This window comes from Pavona decussata, unplaced genomic scaffold (genome assembly GCF_977016875.1).
Source record: "Pavona decussata unplaced genomic scaffold, jaPavDecu1.1 SCAFFOLD_85, whole genome shotgun sequence".
In the NCBI taxonomy this organism is placed as follows: Eukaryota; Metazoa; Cnidaria; class Anthozoa; order Scleractinia; family Agariciidae; genus Pavona; species Pavona decussata.
Window position 1 is genome coordinate 1,159,133 of NW_028145503.1, and position 20,868 is coordinate 1,180,000.

General features: G+C 38.7%; 1 protein-coding gene across 19 annotated transcripts in view; it reads right to left on the bottom strand.

The window, feature by feature from the left end:
• LOC146475177 (uncharacterized) overlaps positions 1–20,868 on the bottom strand; it is a 275,844-nt gene that overhangs the window by 23,218 nt on the left and 231,758 nt on the right. For 13 of the 19 annotated variants that reach the window (XM_085116133.1, XM_085116132.1, XM_085116130.1 and 10 more), the window contains 2 exons: positions 9,138–12,153; positions 7,263–8,567 (listed from right to left, as the gene is read on the bottom strand). In XM_085116133.1, the coding sequence (XP_084972259.1) occupies positions 9,143–12,153 (3,011 nt within the window). In that variant the 3' untranslated portion in view covers positions 7,263–8,567; positions 9,138–9,142. Of the gene's footprint in view, positions 1–7,262; positions 8,568–9,137; positions 12,154–16,322; positions 16,432–17,257; positions 17,315–17,518; positions 17,587–18,122; positions 18,201–18,464; positions 18,627–20,278; positions 20,419–20,564; positions 20,677–20,868 lie in introns of those variants that run through there. The other 6 variants (XM_085116122.1, XM_085116126.1, XM_085116125.1 and 3 more) reach the window with 3 other exon arrangements.

Genomic DNA, 20,868 nt, shown 5'->3' on the forward strand with positions numbered 1-20,868 from the left:
CAGTAACTATCCTGTAACGAAGTTAAATTATACAGATAAAAATATAGCTTTTAAAATAGAAGAGCCATAATCAGGAATTAATAATCATGATTATGGCTCCTGGCTTAATATTTATTAATTCCTAGTTTATTCAATTATCAACATAAATTTGCTGTTGAAGAAACAGCTGACTGCATCGCTGGAATGGGTTTTACTTCATGCTTAGTAAGCATCTCCTAGCTTATTTGTTGATTCAGTCAATAACTAACAAATCACTTAATGATTCTGTTGTGAAAACGCATTTTTAGCTCTGGCGCAGGCCTCTTATAAGAAGTAAACATCCTACAAACAAAAACCAGACAAACAAAGTTATCATTAGCCCTAATTCGGCCACATCGATAAGCAAAATGTTGTTGCGTAGTTTGGCAGCCATTCATAGCAACTATGAACTATTGTTGACTTGACACAGTTGAATTTTGTCCTACGAGACGAAAGATGACTATGTAAGGTAATTTCATTAGGAATGAAACCTTAAGACAATTAAAGGAACGAGCTTGGACTTCCGCAGCATCGTTGACCCAAATGTGCGCGGGAATAAGGAAACACATGTAACTTTTACGATTTTTAATCGATGTGCATCAAGTAGCCACGAGCCACGATCAACTAAACGTCTTTTCCCATTTAACTAGTAACGATTAAGCGATTTTTCCATCGTTGGGTTTTTGCTTTAGGTACGCCAATTGAGTGATCATGGTCAGTTATTTTAAATTTAAATCAGACTTGTGAGGAAATCAGTGCGCCTGCGCCCTTCTTAAAAACAGAACTTAACTACGCTAATAGCATTCACTTGCCGTTTAGTGCTTACCTTTGATCTCGTTCAAAACTCTTTAGGAAAGAAACAGCAGTAAAAATTGCAAGATACCAAGGACACCAGTTTCTGGGAAACGGAAGCAAAATGTCACGGTTTTTGCGTACATGAACAATTGTGGAATTGTCACAGCTCATCCACCAATCAGGTCTATCGGCCGACGTTGTATGTAATTAACTAACAATTCCACGAGCGCGTATAGGTTATGAGCTGATAGACAGCCAACGAGGCGCGTAGCGCCGACAAGCTTGAGTGGAATAATTGTCCTCATTAAAAACAATCAAGAAATATTCCTTGATCTTGTTGATTTCGCTTTGCAAGAACCACCATAAGATAATTTAATGATCGCTATTTCTCGGGCATGGTATAATGGCTCATATAAGTATACCATGGCCACTAAGCCAATCAAATTCCTGGAATTGCATTATACAATGATCCAGTTTTTGATAAAAAGTTTTATTCGATGACAAATGAAATTTAAATTGCTTATAATCTCTACCATAAATAATAGTAAGAGTTCGTAACCTGTATCAAAACCAACGACTGCGTAAATTTGAAAACACCAGGCCCCGGTTGTTCAAAGAGCGGATAACTTTATCTAGTGGACAAGTTGCTATCCAGCGGATAAAATTTACTCCAACCAAAGCTTTTGGCAAGTTTTTCACACAATCCCATACTTAAATTAGACAGACGCTTCTACTTTATGCACAAATTAAAGGTCTATAGGGAAATTTTTGCACACATTTTATCTGCCGCGTAGTATCCAGTGGATAGAATTATCCGCTCTTTGAACAACTGGGGCCAGGTCGTTCAAAGTCAGTACACAAAGTCGGATAAAAATATAAATATAAGGACGTAGGAATCGGTTCTTATCTTGTTAACAGAAAACATCTCCTTACCTCATCTCCTTATCTCCTTACATTGATGGCGACAGAAACAGCTTCTGCGACAAGCCTCTCCAGACTTTCCCTGTCCGTGATATTTGCTCCTTTGTTCTCTCGACGATTTAATGTTAGGCCAAACTGTGCAGGTTGCTCCGAATAGAATAATGGGCAAAAATAAGAGACAAATAGGCGTGGTTTCGAGTCAGTATATGGACGACCAGTAAGTAGCACGCTGATCCAGTCGATAAACAAGAGTAATCCTGAGATCGCCTTAAACCTCATAAGGATTGGAATAAATTTGATGGAATATTTTAGGCCTTCAGTGAACGACATTGTCATTTACTGAATAATACATCATTGTCATTTATTCACCAGGCTTTTATTCCACTGCGCATATGTCACACATTGGCATTCCAATCCTAGCAGTATGCAGGATGTTTGTCCTATGAACCTGGTTTAATGGCCAGCTCCCACTAGTCTCCTGTAGCTCAGCGTCCAAACTAGTAATCGGAAGGTCTTGGGTTCGACTCCTGATAAGGGCACTCGGATCTCCGGCTTGTTCCGAGTAGGTTTGTGTCATCACTGAATAATACATCATTCTCACTCATCAGGATTATTTACCTTTATAATCAAACAACATGCCATACACGCAATAGCCTCCAAGGTATGTTTCAAGTATTTTTTAATATTTCGCACATTTTCCCCCCTTTCTGTAATAATAATAATAATAATAATAATAATAATAATAATAATAATAATAATAATAATAACAATTAATAATAATAATAACCCCTGGACAAAGAGCGATTTCATTTGAGGAGCGCTGTTACAAGTTCTGCGGCAAGGTTGGACATCAAAGCGGGAGGCTTCTGGGCAAGAGGAGTTACGGCATTTTTTGATGTTAGAGTACGCACGTCAACTCCAAGTGTTACCAGAGCAAGCCAACATCGAAAGTGTTCAAAGAGCAAGAAGAAGAGAAGAAGCGCAAGTACCAGCAGCGGGTGTTAGATGTAGAAATGGGTTCGTTTACGCCTTTAGTGTTTGGAACCAATGGCGGAATGGGAAACTAGTGTCAGCGGTTCTTAAAGCGTCTCGCAGACAAGAGAGCTCAGAAAGACACCGAGCCTTATCATGTTGTAATCACTTGGCTCAGGACACAGATCTCGTTTGAACTCTTAAGATCGGTACATGCATGCGTCAGAGGTTCGCGAACGCCGTTTCGTAGCAAGATAGAGCAATCATTAGACTGTGAAATAAATGTCGCTAGTGCGGATATCTGAAATACGTGTCTATATGCTTTTATACTTAGGGCTTTTTATGGACACTGGTAGAGCCGTCATTAATGTGATTCGATTATATGATCTTAATATCTCTGCATAATGGAATTCTTTATTTTATAGAATTTTGAACTTTTATTATTAATTATATCTATTTCCTCTTCTTTTATGTAAGGTTAAGTTACTTCTTTTTTTAGAATTTGTGAATGAACAGTGTTTCGATGAATTGATTGGATTTTTTGTAACAGCAAGTTGATTGTAAATAGGATTTTAATTGAGGTTTTGTAATAAAGATTTGCTTATATAATAATAATAATAATAATAATAATAATAATAATAATAATGTGAAAATTATGAAGCGTTTTTCTTTTTTTCCAATACCGATATTATTAATCACCTTTCTGTATTTGTTATTTGTTTTTCTACTAATAAAGTATTTTATAATAATAATAATAATAATAATAATAATATTTTTTTTTATTTAAAAACAATAATAACTTTATTAAAATATTCCAAGGAAATTGTTATTTACAAGTTAGAAGTAGAAGACAGAGCTATTAAAACCTATTTACAATTCTTGTCGATTAAAAAAGCGACTGTTTTATTTAAGATATAAGGGGATTATATCGGTCATTAAAAACAACTAAAATTACGAAAATTAAGAAAAGAAAGGAAAAAAAACCAAAGAAATTTGTTCTCATCCTAAATTCTAGCCAGTTGTTTATCGATTTTAAAGTCGGTATCTGCAATCTTTAACGTTGCTCTTCGCCTAAAACGTGAGCCTCTCAAGCATAGCAGCGCAGATCTCAGGAGGGCGAATGAGACTTTGGCGCGAATCCATGACATTGTAGTACCGTAATTCTCTCCCTTCTTGGTCGATAAAAGTTCGGCCAGTCTACTATGATATCTCATGCATTCACCTGCCATTCCTCCGGTAGTAGTTAATACCAGTGGAGTGAAGGATCCTTGTTCCACTTCTAGCACCCTGCTGGCGTACATTCTCTTCTTCTCACTCTCATGCTGGCGGTAGATTTGTTTTGGCGTGAGGCCTCGATAAGACTCTGCATTCGGGTAACAAACCCTTACATCAAAAAAGGCAGAGCCTTGCCGATCCCAGAAGCCACGAGCGTGAATGTCGAGTCGGGCATCCGCTGCTCTTTTTGTACCGATGTCAGCACTTCTCCGTTGATCTCCTGAAGTACCGGTTCAATTTGGATATCATTGCACACCATCTTAAGCATTTCGGCTTCAAGATCACGCAGTTCATTATGTCTTATTATTAATAATAATAATAATAATAATAATAATAATAATAATAATAATAATAATATATAATAATAATATTTCTTAAATGTAATGATCTATTTTATTGAATAACGAATAATAAAATAAATTTTACAATCAACAGGAATCTAAGCGTACTGTTCAAGTATGGTTGCATGCAATAAAATTCAATAACATAATTGGAAATCAATTTTTGCACACTATTCATATCGTGAAATGGATAACAACTCAAGACATTCTCAGTTTACATTGCATTATCCCGCCTAAAAATACAAAGCTTATAAAAATACAACGCGATGTTCTTCTTCTCTCCTCTTCTGCTCTATTTCCTACTTCATTCTCACTTTCAATAGTTTAAAAAGCGTCGAAAAGTTAACAATAATAATAATAATAATAATAATAATAATAATAATAATAATAATAATAATAATAATAATAACTCGAAAACGCGCCGTCTCCGAATAAGCGCCACAACAATCCAGTTGAATTGAACCAATATTTGTATACAATTTACAGCATTTGGCGCCAAGCTACACGTATCTTGAATTCTCACCAAGATAACTTTCTCTTGATTCTTACCGTATTTCCTCGATTGAAAAAATAAATCAGATTTAAACAGCGCTAATATTATAAAAATATTCCAAAGCGCTTCACACACTACTCAGTTGTTTCAGAAGTAAAGATATGTATAATGAAATGTTAAAAAGTTGACCCATCAAACAAAGACTGGACCAAAAAAATTGACCCATCGAACCCCAATATGAATGTGTACATTCTCCTTATTACTGTACCCCTTGTCCCGGTTTTCAACGAGTGGATATCTTTATCCAGCGTATAAATCGCTATCCAGCAAATAAAATATGGATTGGTTGGAGCACAATTTATCCTCTGGATAGCGATTTATCCACTGGATAGAGTTAGCCGTTTTTTGAACACCTAGGGCCCTGGCCTATATGTTTGGTTTACCCACTTGCCGCAATGTTACTCGTTTGCAGTTCCACCAAAACATTTTTTTTAAGCAGGTACGCTGTAATTACCAGAGAGACATGGCATAAATTTGACGACGTAGATAGCAACACTTCTGAAGAATACAGCCGATATTACGACGAAGGCCGTTTAATTTTCTACTGTTGTTGGGGTGGAAAGCTAAATTAAAAGCTAGCCTTAGAGAGGTAAGCAGAGAAGTTGTTACAAGCTTTAATATTTTTATTACTTGCTACCAATCGTAGAGGCAGTAACTACAGTTACACACAGAGTTATGCACTTACATTAAACTCAGTCACCCAGTGTCCACCATTTGTCGCGTCTAACCGACTATATCATCATAGGGCGCTTTCCATTTGTCAGAACTGTCCAGCCAGACCGGTGAGTTTGTAAACGGAATGTATCAATTTGAAGGATACGTTTTGTCCTAGTCCTACGAATTTCTTTAAAGATAGTACGCATTATTTTCAGAGTGATTATTTTTCAAGATTTTGCAGCACTATTCGTTCAAAATGACACATTTGATTTACAGACTGCTAGCTGGACGGTCTTGCCAGCCAGTTCTGGCAAATGGAAAGCACTCATAGTGAATTACTTAATTTGCAGTGCAACTATTCTTATCTAATCAACGACTAGCCATGTCGGCTTATACCCGCGATAAATACTCGTACTCATAAAACACTCGTTCGACTAAAATAAGCGTTTTGAGTGCAACCGTAAAATGTCCGATCTGGCCAAACTAGAGTTGACAAATGGTAAACGCCCTGTACATGTAAACACATCTACATTAACTCAACTATGAACTTAACCCACTTAAATTTGAGGTATTGTCTTTAATTAACTGCTGAGTACTCAGGTTTACAGAGGTCATCCGTGTGAAATTTCTCAGCATAGACTAAGCACCACGTCTATGGCAAAAGGCGAAAGACCTAATTTACCCTTCATTTGCCACTTGCTTCTATCAGTTTCTCGGAAAAAACGAGTAGTCTTACGTTAGCATGAAAGGCCAAAATTATCTTGCACTATTCACATGTATGTACTCATTTTATTTTATTTTATTTTTTTTTCACGAAAACGTAAACGCGAATGTCACGTTTGCTGTTTGCCGTGAACGTGGTGCTTAATCTCTAATGTTTCCAGGAAAGTCCAGTTCAGAAAGTCCTCTTCCTGTATGGTACTGTAAGGCTAAAGGCTTGAAGAATCAACACAGCTGTTGATTCTGTTTGTTTGCGTAAAGATGGCGTGGATACAACACTTGCCTCTAGGCTTTCACAGTTTCTGTTAATTCTCAGAACACAGTTCTGTATAGAACACGCGCAGTTATTTACCATCCAACCTGAGATACGCTCCATTTGTATCATTAAAGCAATAAATCTGTGAATACAAATATGAAATATATTTGAAAGGCCTCTAACGGCCTATAAACGGACTTTGTGAATGCAGATAACCACAAGAACCCACACAGAAACTAGTTTGACTGCTTCTTTTCGCAGCAATTAAGGTTTTTTTCTTTAAGAAAAACCCGAAATAATTGCTCAAATGATTAATACAAATGTGCAAGATACTGCTTGAGCGAACAAGGTTATTTACTTTTGATTTCAGCTTTCGATTCTTTTCCGGCTCTCATTGAGATTTCTCATAACAAATGAGTTTGCCGCTCATGAATAAAATATTCCGATAATATTTGTAAAACAAGAGTGTTTTTAATTGTTGCTCTTTGAAGACCTTGCTTCCACTAAATGCGGATAAATATGTTTTTTTTTTTTGTTTTTTTTTTTTACTTTTTGGTTAAATAGATAAGATAATATAAGTACAATACGAGATCCCGAAGAAGTAACCCAATTGTTTATTTTTGGTATCGCGATTTGTAAAAGATGTTTGACCATCCGTCATTTTATCATGAAGGTTGATTAAAACCTCTTTTCTACCATTTAGCTGCTATTTGTAAATCTTTAGGTGAATTAGTTACAAGACGAAAATTAAGTTTTTGGAAACTTACAAGCAGTGCTTTAATTTAAGTTTCTAGCGCGCTCGGAAAAGTTTGTTATGAGAAAATTAGGATACTGTCATATCAAAAATCATCATTATCGCTTTGGCAGTTTGGAACTCTGCTCTTCCTCGAAATCTCTCTTTCTTTCTTGGATAAAGAGACTTTAACCTACACCGAACTTTACTCAGAATATACCCTGAACTAGAAACAACGCATTCCGCCGAAAAGTGAGGGAGGCTTACCTCATTGACAAGACTAAAACTGTATGACCAGGTGTTTCAATCGACAAAGGAACATTAACCCCTGTATACAGCTATTTCAACTAACGTTGTCGAATTTTAGGGCCTCAAGATTACACGACAGGGCCAAAAAATAGTATGGGTTACTGTAAATCTTCTAATTTGGCTGCAACTTCACATTTTTCATTGCCACAGGCAGAATACCATAAATATTTGCCACTGTGATTTATTTTCCCCGGAGATGAGCTGTAGCCGAGTTTGGTAAATTTTTCAATAAATTACTAATATCACATAGTGGTCTTGTCACTTAAGCTTTCCGATAACAGTTACTGAAATAGCTGTGCATTTGCATGAACACAATCTGCATGATAAGCTCTTGTAAACATTTCATGAAAACTGAGTATATATCTACTCTAGTTATAGATTATATTCTTATGTTTACGTTCAAATTGAAATTCTCAGAGCCGTTATTTTCTCTCATTCTAACTCTGGCCCAGAAGAATACTAGTGGTACTAGTTGAAATATTGACTAATTAAAATTGACTTCAGCTTAGTGTCAGCCCTGCAAATAAGGTTCTCCTAAAAAAGATTTCTACTAATTGGTGGCCAAGTTCTTTTCTTTTCTATTTTCTTAACTTTTACTTGACCTTAGCGAACAATAAACCTGGCTCGTTTAGCCTAGGTACGATCTACGGTACACCATTAGAAGATCTCATGATGAAAAAGGAACTTTAAACAATACAGTCAAATTATAAAAGTGTTTAACCTTCTTAAGAGTATATATACCGAAAAATCTTTACAATCATTATAAGCAAGAAGTTCCACCATAAAAGGGCTGGTATTTAAAATGCAACTTTTGATATCGCAACACGTGACATGTTTATGTAATATTTTCAATGTCAGCAAAACACTTGATTTACAGTAAATATCAATAAGGTTGACCTGGCCCATTTGTCTTGTTTAATTTCAGATTATCCTAGTTGCACACTAGGTGATTCACAATTATGGTTTCTTTACTACCCTTCGGCAGGTTGTCTCTTGGTCAACTAAATCCTGGACGCTCTGCAAAAACGAAAAAAAATGAAAAACCTGTGAGATAATCTATTGAGAAACAAATTATAGTGCTAACGAGCTATAGCTACTTTATGACATGTGCTGTTACATTTTAGATTTGATTAAAACCAGTAGTATAATTAACTTGTATTTCCCTCCAAAGAAATTCTGGCCAAGGGAAAAAGTGAAGAAAGAGATTCACTGAGAAACGGATACCTATTTGGACAAATCGGGAGAACAAGGCGGGAAAAAGATTTTTTCTTTTTGGCATCCTGTAAATGATTCTACGAATGAACTGAGAAGTCTTTCTCATAATTTGGACGTTATTCCATTATTGGTCAAGCGCTTGGTAGTTAAGAGGTTCCTGAAACAAATGCTGTGACCTCGGTAAAATCCACGCTCTCCGAAGAGGTCATTGTCGACACTGATTTCATATTCAGGAGGAGAAGAAGTTTAAAGGAATTTGGAAACGAATAGCTAAAAACAGTTTCTTCGCCCCCTTAGTCTATTCAGCCATGCAGAAATATTTTACATATGAGACTTATCCTTAGTTTAGAAATGTAAACAAAATTTCTTTACCTTTTTTATTTCTTGCCATCAAATTCAAGCGTAACGTCATCACCAATCAGTATAAACGGAGCCCAGTGTCTCATGGAGGAGAACTTCTCGGAGTCTCGCAGAGATTTCATAGCCTGGTGAAGCGCTAGACTGGTGCTTTTTCCCTCTCTCAGCTGTTGATAGAAACTCTTCATGAACTCCATGGTAGCGTCGTCATCAATTGCCCAGAGAGCCACTAAAACAGAACGAGCCCCAGCGCACAAGAAGGCCCTTGCCAAGCCCACCACACCTTCAGACTTTAAGACTTCCCCACGACCACTATGACAACAACTTAACACCACAAGGCTAGCTCGGAGGCGAACCGCTTGTACATCTGACATGTTCAGTATGAAATCCTTTTCCTCAGGAAATTCGGATGTCCAACCGGGGTTTGGAGCCAAGGCAATTCGACCAGTTTCCTCTTCCCCGTGAGCAGCAATGTGAACCAAACCAACTGAGGTCATTCGTTTCAACACCTCCGCTTTGGTCGCCTCATTTCCGGTAAGTGGTGGAGTCTTGAGGATTCCTCCTATCATTTCTACTTCCTTTTTGGCGTATGGTAACGATGGTAAAGGTTTTGCAAGTTCTTTGACACATGGATCTCCCACCAACAGCGCACCAGACTTACTGTGGAAGTCCTTGGGAGAACTTGTAATTAGCTTTAAACTCGTGAGCGAGGGAACAGTGCGAATCCTAATATCTTCACTTAGTGCGGCCCACGGGGCCAAGCACAACGAACCATCTGGGACAATGACCAACTCATCACCATGAAGCACATCTGCAATGGGACCAATAATTACATCATACAATTCCTGTAAGGCGTTGTTGGTGCAGTATGCTGATTCGCCTGTTGCATTGTTTTCTTCTCTGGTAGATGGGGGGTCACTACTGAGCTCATCTATTGTACGATTTTCACATCTAACACCAACACCAGCTCCAATCTTTTCAAAAGCTGTCCTCAGTAAAATACGGACGGGGTCGCCAGGTGCAGGCTGACCCTCTATTTCTCCTTGTCTAAATACAAGTTCATTTCCCCTTCCAAGGACCCAGATATTAATTCTGTTCTCTTCCGTTGCCAGAAAAACTGTTTGTGTGCGTGACACTCGTGAGATATAGGAGATTGTGTCTGTAGCGTCACACGACAGTGGCAACAATCCTGGAAAGCCATATTGCATCATTAACATATCAATCAAAGCCTGAGCTCGTCCTTGCTCAGCAGCACACAAAGCCTCGACATTCTTTCTTATTTTTAATAGACATCTCCATAGAGCAGTGTAAGCCTTGTGATGGAGTTCGCGAAAGCTCATTTTCCATGAATCTTCAGAGTGAAGAAGGGCTCTTATGGTATCAAGAAGTGTCACACTTGACCTGTAACTATCTACGGCCTCACTAAAAGAACCCAAAAATTGGAACACGCATCCTAAGGAATGATGTAAATTTGCTTCAGTAACTTTACTGCCCACGTCCTTGGTAATCGGTAAACCGTTCTGAAAGCAATCTATGGCTTGTTGAAAACCACCAAGTAAAAAATAAGCATTGCCGAGATTGTAATAGGCCCCTCCTTCTCCTTCACGGTCACCCAGGTCTTTGGCAATCTGTAAGTGTTTCTTATGGTACTGTACGGCTTGTTGGAAGTCACCAAGTGATTGATAAGCAATGCCGAGATTGCCATAGGCACCTCCTTCTCCTGACCGGTCACCAAGGTCTTTATTAATCTGTAAATGTTTCTGATGGTACTGTATGGCTTGTTGGAAGTTACCAAGTGATTGATAAGCATTGCCGAGACTGCCATAGGCACGTCCTTCTCCTGCACGGTCACCCAGGTCTTTCGCGATCTGTAAATGTTTCTGATGGTACTGTATGGCTTGTTGGAAGTCACCAAGTGATTGATAAGCATTGCCAAGATTGCCATAGGTAGTTCCTTCTTCTGCACGGACACCCAGATCTTTGAAAATCTGTAAACATTTCTGATGGTACTGTATGGCTTGTTGGAAGTCACCAAGTGATTGATAAGCATTGCCAAGACTGCCACAGGCACATCCTTCTCCTGCACGGTAACCCAGGTCTTTGGCGATCTGTAAATATTTCTGATCGTACTGTATAGCCTGTTGGAAGTCACCAAGTGAATTATAAACATTGCCGAGACTGCCATAGGCACGTCCTTCTCCTGCACGGTCACCCAGGTCTTTGGCAATCTGTAAACGTTTCTGATGGTACTTAATGGCTTGTTGGAAGTCACCAAGTGATCGATAAGCATTGCCGAGATTGCCATAGGCACGTCCTTCTCCTGCACGGTCACCCAGGTCTTTGGCAATCTGTAAACATTTCTGATGGTACTCTATGGCTTGCTGGAAGTCACCAAGTGATTGATAAACATTGCCGAGATTGCCATAGGTACTTTCTTCTCCTGCACGGTCATCCAGGTCTTTGGCAATCTGTAAATGTTTCTGATGGTACTGTATGGCTTGTTGTAAGTCACCAAGTGATCGATAGGCATTGCCGAGATTGCCATAGGCACGTCCTTCTCCTGCACGGTCACCCAGGTCTTTGGCAATCTGTAAACGTTTCTGATGGTACCGTAAGGCTTGTTGGAAGTCACCAAGTGATTGATAAACATTGCCGAGATTGCCATAGGTATTTTCTTCTTCTGCACGGTCACCCAGGTCTTTGGCAATCTGTAAATGTTTCTGATGGTACTGTATGGCTTGTTGGAAGTCACCAAGTGATCGATAGGCATTGCCGAGTTTGCCATAGGCACGTCCTTCTCCTGCACGGTCACCCAGGTCTTTCGCAATCTGTAAACGTTTCTTATGGTACCGTATGGCTTGTTGGAAGTCACCAAGTGATTGATAAGCATTGCCGAGATAATCATAGGCACTTTCCTCATCTGTCTGGAGGCCCAATTCCTGGGAAAGGCGAAGAACATTCTGGAGTAATTCTATAATGTTTCCTTGTTGTTTGGCCATTGGTACGAAATGGGTCCGGCGCTGTGTTATTCCTTTTTGAAGTAGAAAGGAAATGTTTAGAGCGTCAAAAACTTTGTGAAAACAAGTGGTGAAGGAATGTGCCAATTATTGGAGAATGGGGTTTAAACAAGCAAAGGCCCAGAATTAAAAAGGAAAATGTAAAAACAAACCCGATTTGTTGAAGCAAAGAACTGTAAACTTTAAGGATTACCTTACAAAATCTCGGCGTTTCGACGTCATCATGACGCCATTACCAAGAGAAGGATTATTGTTTAAATATTGCGAGAAGACATTTCAAAGTAGAAAAAATCAAGGTAATGTTACTTTTTTGCGTTAAAATGTGTTCTTACAATATTTGAATAATTATGCTTCTCTTAATGATGGCGTAATGACGACGTCGAAACGTCGAGATTTTCTAACTTCATCCTTTATATTTACAGTATAAATGTAACAGAAGGCAGAATAGGATCCGAGGGAATTCACGGGTGTGGGCATCGTTTACCTTCTTTCCTTTTTCTACACCAGATGCTTTTGTGTTAAGATTAACGCCAGACATGTGCATATTTTGGGGAGAATTAGTTTTTAAAAATAAATCATTTTAAGAAATGACAGGTCTGTTATTTTAAGTTTATTTAAATTCTGAACAGGTAGGTAAGGTTACAAGTACAACGTAAAGAAGCAACAACAAAATGATATTGATCACTGACAGTAGTAGTCACTAAAAATTTTTTTAAATGGACTAACTTTCCTATGATAAGCAAGTGCGACGTTCAATGGGATGATAAAGTTCTTGTGGTTCGATTTCAGACTGAAGGTCTCATGCAAAGTGAGTCAAACATTTGGTGGTGTACACACAACAGAGCCGGGCTGCAAAATATACTATAAAGGTATCTGTGTATTTGCCAAACAGAAGATAATTTCCTATGTTCTCTAAGAAATGATGCACGCATAATGTTAAGAAAATCAGCTACTGCAAGAAGTGCATTTAGCTGCTCAAGGCCTCCACACGCATCATTATAGGAAAACCGTCTTCTATAGCACGAACTTCAAAGAAAAAACTCCATTCATTTTAGTAGCCCCGCCAGGACACTTCAAGTCCCTTTTTAAAGGTAGATCTTGCTAACAGGACATGCTCTCCGTGTTCTTGAGTGGATTTTGTTAACTTAGTGTAATGACGACTCAAGGTGTTTGCGATATACAGCTCCCTTTCTTCATTGTAACGCACGTCTAGATCATATCGTTGCATCCTCATAATAATCTTTTGTAATCTCTTTGGAGCAGAAACCAGCGGCTTAAGTATCGCTCCCAAGGGTTTATGGTCAGATTCGACAATCACCAATCTCCCAGAAGTATACTGGTGAAAGTTTTCTTTTGCAATTCCTATTGTTTTGTTCCTATTTGGGCGTGGTTTCTTTCAGCTGCAGTCAGGGCTCTGCTGGCGAAGGCCAGCGGCCTGCCATCTTGGAGTAACGCGGTTCTTAAGCCCCCTTCGCTTGCATCGCACTGAATGACTAAGTCCTTCTCTCGCTCATAGTACCATTTTCTTGATGCTACAGGAAGCTCTGTCACGGACTTAGTCCAATGGAAATTCTGTTTTTTTCTTAGTGAGCTGTCTGAGAGTCTCTGAGACTTCCGATAATCTCGCCGCAAGGTAACCCGCAGTGCCTATAATGTGCTAAACGCCAGTTACATCGGCTGACTTTTCCATGTTTTAACTTAAAAGCACTGCTTTAACTTTGGGCTTGTCTTCCTTTACTCCTTCCGAGGTCAGGAGATGCCCTATGTAGGATACCTCTCTTTGCTTGAATACCACTTTTTGCTTCTCTCATTTAATGTTATGCTCTTGGCATCTCGTCAACAGCTTCGTAATTTTAACGTGACGATCTGCTTTCGCATTCCTCTCCTGCCACTAGAATTGCATCCGCGATTCCATATGTTCTTTCAAGGCCTTTAACTCCTTCATGTAAGCGAGGCTGGAATATTTCACTAGCGGGCCAAATCCCGAAAGACATACGATTCCATTTGTACCTGCCAAAATGTGTGACAAAGGTCGTAAGTAGGAAATTTTCTTCTGTAAGCTTTATCTGCCAATAGCCATCCTTGCAAGCGACTTTAGTAAAAATCTTGGCCTTACCCAACTCCGGCAGTATGTCTTCAACACTGGCTTAGGGAAATGGCACCTCTTTAACGCCTTATTTAAGGGCTTTGAGTCCAAGCAAAGTCGGAGTTTACCGTTAGCTTTTCTTGCAATCACGACAGAATTCATCCATTCGGTTGGCCTGTCTACTTTCGCTATGACACCTCTTGCTTCAAGATCATCAAGGTATTTTTTCAGTGATGTTCGTAAAGCTTCAGGAACTTTTCTCAATAGTTGCTGAACAGGTCTAGCTTCTTCGTCGACTTCAAGTCTTAATGGTGTTCCAAGATTGCCAAGACTATCAAAAACATCTTCATGCTCGAAGCACAGGTGTTAAAGAACAGTTCGTTCGTAAGCCTGGCTATTTGTCAAGTTTACGTCCACATCTATCGGGGAAGCCTAATCTGCTGGTTGGGGACACGGAGGCTTAACCTTGTCATTTCTGACTGAAATTAATTGCATTTGCTGTGCGGTTATACTTCCGATCAAACTGACACAGTTTTCATCCTCTACAACGGTAAAGTTAATTTTGTACTTTTTCTTATCCCGGGAGTTTGTCAGTTGAAGCTTTCAATTTCCAAGCGGCCTTAGAGTAGAGGCGTGGTACATCTTGAGGACTTGATTTGTTGGCGTGATCCTATTTGCATATTTCGTTTCTTGATAGTGATTAATTTAACACACGTTACCCCGGTGTCCACTTGGAAGTTAACTTCAGTTCCTCCTTTTATTTTCATGGCTTCCGTGATCTTTGAAGGAACGTCGCTGTGTATTGCGTGCACCGAGTCGATCTCGGGAGTTAACTGAACTGTAGAAAATGACTCACCAGAGTCACCAGAGTACTCCACTGTGTTGACCGCAGCTTTTTTCCTTCCTCCACGCTGCATACAAACTTGCACGAAATGATTACTTCTTCCACACTTTCTAGTCTTTCATACGCTGGACATTTTTCCCGCTTGAGCTAGTGAGTTCCACCGCAGTATTTGCACCTTTTGACACGTTTTAGATCCCTTCGCGATTTCTTTTCGGAGCAGTGTTTCAAAGCGTGTATTTCATTAGTATTCGCATCCGTTGCTGAAGCTAGATCCTTTAAATGTTGAGCGGTTGTTTTTCCTCTTTTGAAGATGTCGATTGCTTTTTTTAGAGTGAGTTGCCTCTCTTGAAGAAGCTTCTTTTTCAACGTGGGCTCTTTAACACCAAACACAATTATATCGTGTAATAGTGAATCATGAAGACACTGACAAAAATTACAAAAATTTCGATACTTTCATCCTCGTTCTGGGACCTGGAGTTAAACACGTATCCCTCGAAGGTTTCATTGGTTTGTTCGATAGAGAATTCTTCAAATTTCTAAACAACAGAGTCGAGTAATCTACACATCGTAACATTGACAGAATGCTGGATAAGCTGTACCATTCTTATTCATGAACACCGAAGCTGCAAATTTAAATGTGAAGGCACTTTGGACAGCCAAAAATAAGAGAGGAAACAACAAAAAGGCCGTCATTTGCCTGCAGCGCATTGACAAAACTAGCTTTTCTGACTTTCTCAAGTCCTACTTATCGTTATGAACACCAGGAATTTGAAGAGAAATGCTGTATCTACAATTGTAGCCAAAAAGATGGTTTTTTACGAGGTTTAGGAACTATCCCTTTACATTCGAAAATTAAGAACAAACTGCAGTTTTTGGCGGGGAACATGTGGCCGGCGCGAAGGCTTAAAATATGGACTATCCATTAGAGATTTGAAATTCTGAGTTGAAAGTGCGTTCAAATATGGCGCGTCTTTGCTTAGTGAGCCGTTGTTTGAAGCACACGACCGCATAACAATGGCTGTCAGAAAATTACGATACCTATTTAGAAAATCACTCAGTCGTTAGATGCTAATAATTGATCAATCATTGATTGCAACATCATCCGAAATTTTTAGACGATGTTGCACAGTGTTAAGCGAGATGGCCAAACGAATGTAACATGTTTGATGCACACTTGAGCAAGTGTCAACATAGTATTAACAAAAGGAAAGTAACGAAAACACAGATAAAATATAAATATAGTTGTCACTTACTTCCAGTGACTGATTCAACAGGGAGCACTCCTGCTCCTCCTGCACCGGAAAACCCAGCATCCCCAGGGAATCCCTTTACATTCCCAGAGAAGCTACTGACGATCTTTTCCTGTAAAGTTGAAGCAAATAAAGAGTGGCCTTGGTCTAATACTGGATCATAAAATGAGAAGGGTGTGGGTTTATCCTCAGGCTTAAAGTTTATGGGAACGACAAAGGTGTTTAAAATAATGTGTTTAAAATAAAATCGAAGGAAAAAAAGGAACAAGGGAATGAATAAATAAAGGAAGGAAGGAACGAACGAATGAACAAACGAAGAGCCATCGAGCGAGCGAGCGAGCGAGCGAGCGAACGAATGAATGACGGACTGACTGACTGACTGAATGAATGAATGAATGAATGAATGAATGAATGAATGAATGAATGAATGAATGAATGAATGAATGAATGAATGAATGAATGAATGAATGAATGATCGAGGTGCAAATGAAGGAATTAACGAAGGACCCAGCGAATGAAGGGATTGACGGACAAGCGGACGGATAGATGGATGGATGGATGGATGGATGGATGGATGGATGGATGGATGAACCAATGAATGAACCAACGAAAGAACGAACGAACGAACGAACGAATGAGTGAATGACTGGATGAATAGAAATATTGTTTATTTCAGCGGCCCTTCTCTCTGTTTCTACTCTCTTACCCAGACCTCACCACTGGTTTGGAAATCTGTCTCTTCTTCTGGGAAATTTGAGTACGAAATTACTCTGTCTCCTGATCGAATTGTAATTTTGAAATTTGCTTTTTATGGAGAGACGAAAACCGGAGCTGAAAACACTATTCTAAATCATTCAGATATGAAAGCAAACACGGAGATTTATATGAATATTTAAAGAGTTAATTTCTCTTTACTCAAACTTTCCTAATTTAAATACCTGTGGTTTATTGATAGACTTCTTCAAATCCAGTAAAGCTTTGTTTTGCTTGTCGATCTGTTATTACCGCAAAGTTAAGATAAATCGCTCAACAAACCAAATAAAACAAGACGACCAAGCCATAATTTTAATACAAATAGATCTCGAATTCAGTTTTGAGCTACAAATATCATTGACTGATTTATGTAGAGTATCTTAAGTTGCTTAGAATATCTTCAGTTGCACTTTCGGTGGTATTTACTACGAGGAATTAAAGGATACTGCCAATCCCCTGTCACACCATTTGATGGCTTCTTCACGTCGACCCAGCTTTTCACAAGCACTTGCCCCTACGAAATATTAAAGTTTTTACAAAAATTAAACTTCGAAGCGTGGGTTTTTGGTAGTTGCCCTTTTTCCTTGCCACTGGCTCTTCTCCTGTTCTCAACGGGTAGGGTTGAATGCCTGATCTGCTGTCTCTTAGTGTTATGATCTGCAGCCAGGGCTTCAAACTTGCAGTGACAAATGTTGCAGAGTGCATGAAAGGGATTTCTTTAGTGGGTCTTTGAAAGGTTTTCTCGTTGTTCCCCTGTCCCGCTTACGAGAAGATAATTGAACAGATTCCCCTTCCTCACAACGTGAAGAGTCCAACATAAGAGATTTCTCGTCCTCACAACATAAAGAATCCAACTTAACTCAGTGTACCTGACGAAACAGTTGTCCGCGATGCAAGTGATCTCTGTAGACTGCAGTACCTCGATAAACTCACTTGTTAAACAGCACTGACTGGAATCTGAACCTGTATAAACTAAGTCCTTTGAGCCGTAAAGATATATGTGCAAAGCACTGGTCAACTGCATTAAGCTGACCAGATATTACTTCTCACCTCGTTCTATGGCTTTCATGTAAGTTGGTTCCAAGTCAATGGCAGCTTTTGCATCATTTATTGTCTCTTGGTATTTTCCTTAAAATAAGAAATAGAAGTTTCATAAACGAGTTTGGTTGAAACAACGTAAGCGACCGTTTCTTTCTTTCTTTGGTGCCCTGGGATAACTGTAGCTTCAAAATCACAATACAAGCAAAGACTATTTCAAGGTGTTCCACCGCGCTGGGACTTGGAACGAGTATTGTAACGATGGAAAAAATTAAAAAATGAACAAGATAGTGGCTTTGTTTTTGTATTCAAGTAAGATTTTTAACAGGAGAAACTGCGACGAAAACCACTTACCCTGATAGAAGTTTGCTGTTGCTCTGTTGCTGTACAGTTTGGCATTCAGTTCGTTATCTTTGCATTTCACGTTTATCCCCTCAGTGTAGAAGTTCACAGCATTGTAAAAGTCTCGTTTACGGTAGCTCTCATTACCATCTTCCTTGCAAACCTCCACTCTCGCTAATTAAAACAAGACAATCCAGTTGATAATAACTTGGTTTGTAAAGGAGAAGCTTTGAAAATCTCCGCTATCGCTAATTAAAACAAAACGATCCAGTTGATGAAGATAACTTGGTTTGTAAAGGAGAAACTTTGCTAAGGTCATGGTTGACCATGATTTTGCCTCAGTAACATATATATCTGGTTATTAAACAACAGGCTACCGGCACAAATATACACCTACATAAATTAACAAATAGCACGCCACTCTTATTAATCAGTGTAAATATAAGTGTTACATGTTGAATATTCTGAGATATTTTCGTTTTTAAAAAAGCAAAGAATGTATCGCTACGAGGCAAGGGCTGCCACCCAGCCGTACATTCTTTGTAAAATTTTGATACTTTTAACGCTTGTTCCCAAAAACTAATGATATGCAACTTCCGGAAAATACTATGTTGGCGAAGCTCTTCTGATTTAAATAGACCATTTATCTGTGGCTAGTCTTGTCGTTTATGCTAATGTTTGCTAACGAGGCTTAACATGTTAACAAAAATCCCCTATACTAGGACAAAGCAGAAAAATATTATCATCACCTTTATTAAGTCAGTAAGGCCAGTGACACACCATGACACTAACTGGTTACATATAGGACGGTGTAACATTATCAAAACCCTCCGTAATAAACCCAATTCCTCCTATTAACTAGAGCACGTAATTCCTCAATTCTCTCAGGGATAATCGATAATCGAAGAAGTCGCCTCTTGCGAGGAGACGCGCAAGGCGCATCTGCTTTCGTGTATTCTCGCGGCATCGAGAGTTTTTCGCGTGCACTCGCGTGTTTTGGTCGCTCTTCCATCCCTGGTCTGAGGAATAAGACGTACAGAACACGAAGAATTTCGTCACGAGTGGGCCTTAATTTAAGCTTTAATTACATCCATTTTGAAATCACTGGTGATCCTTGGAATCTGATTGGTCCAAAATGGTGCAATTTATTCCCAAATTGCACCATTTTTTGCTCTAAATTGCATCTTCTTTAGCCCACCAAAATGGAAATGAAGTAACACAAATAGAATATTAATATTGACAATGATACTCTGTGATTTCAAAATGGATGTAATTAAGTGGTAATTGAACTTCGTGTCGTGCAATTTTGGTCTGAAATCATACTTGTGATTTCAAATCAAACTCGCGCTGCGCGCTCGTTTGATTTTCAAATCACGCGTATGATTTCAGACCAAATTGCACTCCGCTCAGTTCAATTACCAATATTAATTACTTATTAGTCTTCAAGTCAAAAGCGTACAATTAACTCTACGCTTGTAGAACGATTCACACTGCAGTGACTAAATTACGCTGACAAACTGACACGCTATAACAGAAGTTGAGGGCAAAATGTTCACAATGTTACATAACTAAAAATACATTAACTGTACTGCAAATGACGACAAAAAAAAAACCGACACAAGGCACGTTTATGTTTCATATTCTACTGTGCTTAGCACGTTTTACTGCTGTTGTCAGTTATTCTATTTTGTACTTGGCTCATCAGCTCGATATAAATAATTTTGCATTTTTAGATCTATAAAAAAAATCTTTTTTCTCGGGGCAATAATCGCTAAAAAAATCTTTTCACCTTTTAGTAACATGGAAAACGTTTTTGTTTTTTTCACCTCTTAAAGTGTCATTGTCAAAACCAAGTTCTCCTTCTTCAGAGTCAGGTGGTGTGACGTCACTCTCATTTTTGGCTTCCTCTGCACTCCCTGCCATGAATGACGGGAAAATGGCAAACGTAACTCAGTCTAAGTTCTCCCTAAGATAAAAAACAACTGCAAGTCATTCTGTTATCATTACTTCGAAAACCACAAAGCATTACTTCATTCAAAGAACTTTCATCACAGTTGATGTTCTTTCTCTAACTCACTCTCATTATCAGAATTCAAAATTTGTCTTCCTTACTCAGTCGTCCTTGTTCTTTTAATCCTTAAATCATTTGGCAAGGAGATTACACTCTCTCTGCAAATGCTTACTGTCAGTCTGTGGCACCCAAAGACTGTTTACCAAAATAAATATAGACTGAAAATGAATACGAATCTTATTTAACTGTGTGCCAATTTATAGTACCAACAATTCTAACAATAGTACAAGGAATATATATATAAGAAGCATGGGTAATATATATTCAGACAACTAGATTGATAATGACAAGCGGGGTCACTGTGGCCCTTTGTCCTGCTATAACAAAGCCAAAGAAATTTATGAC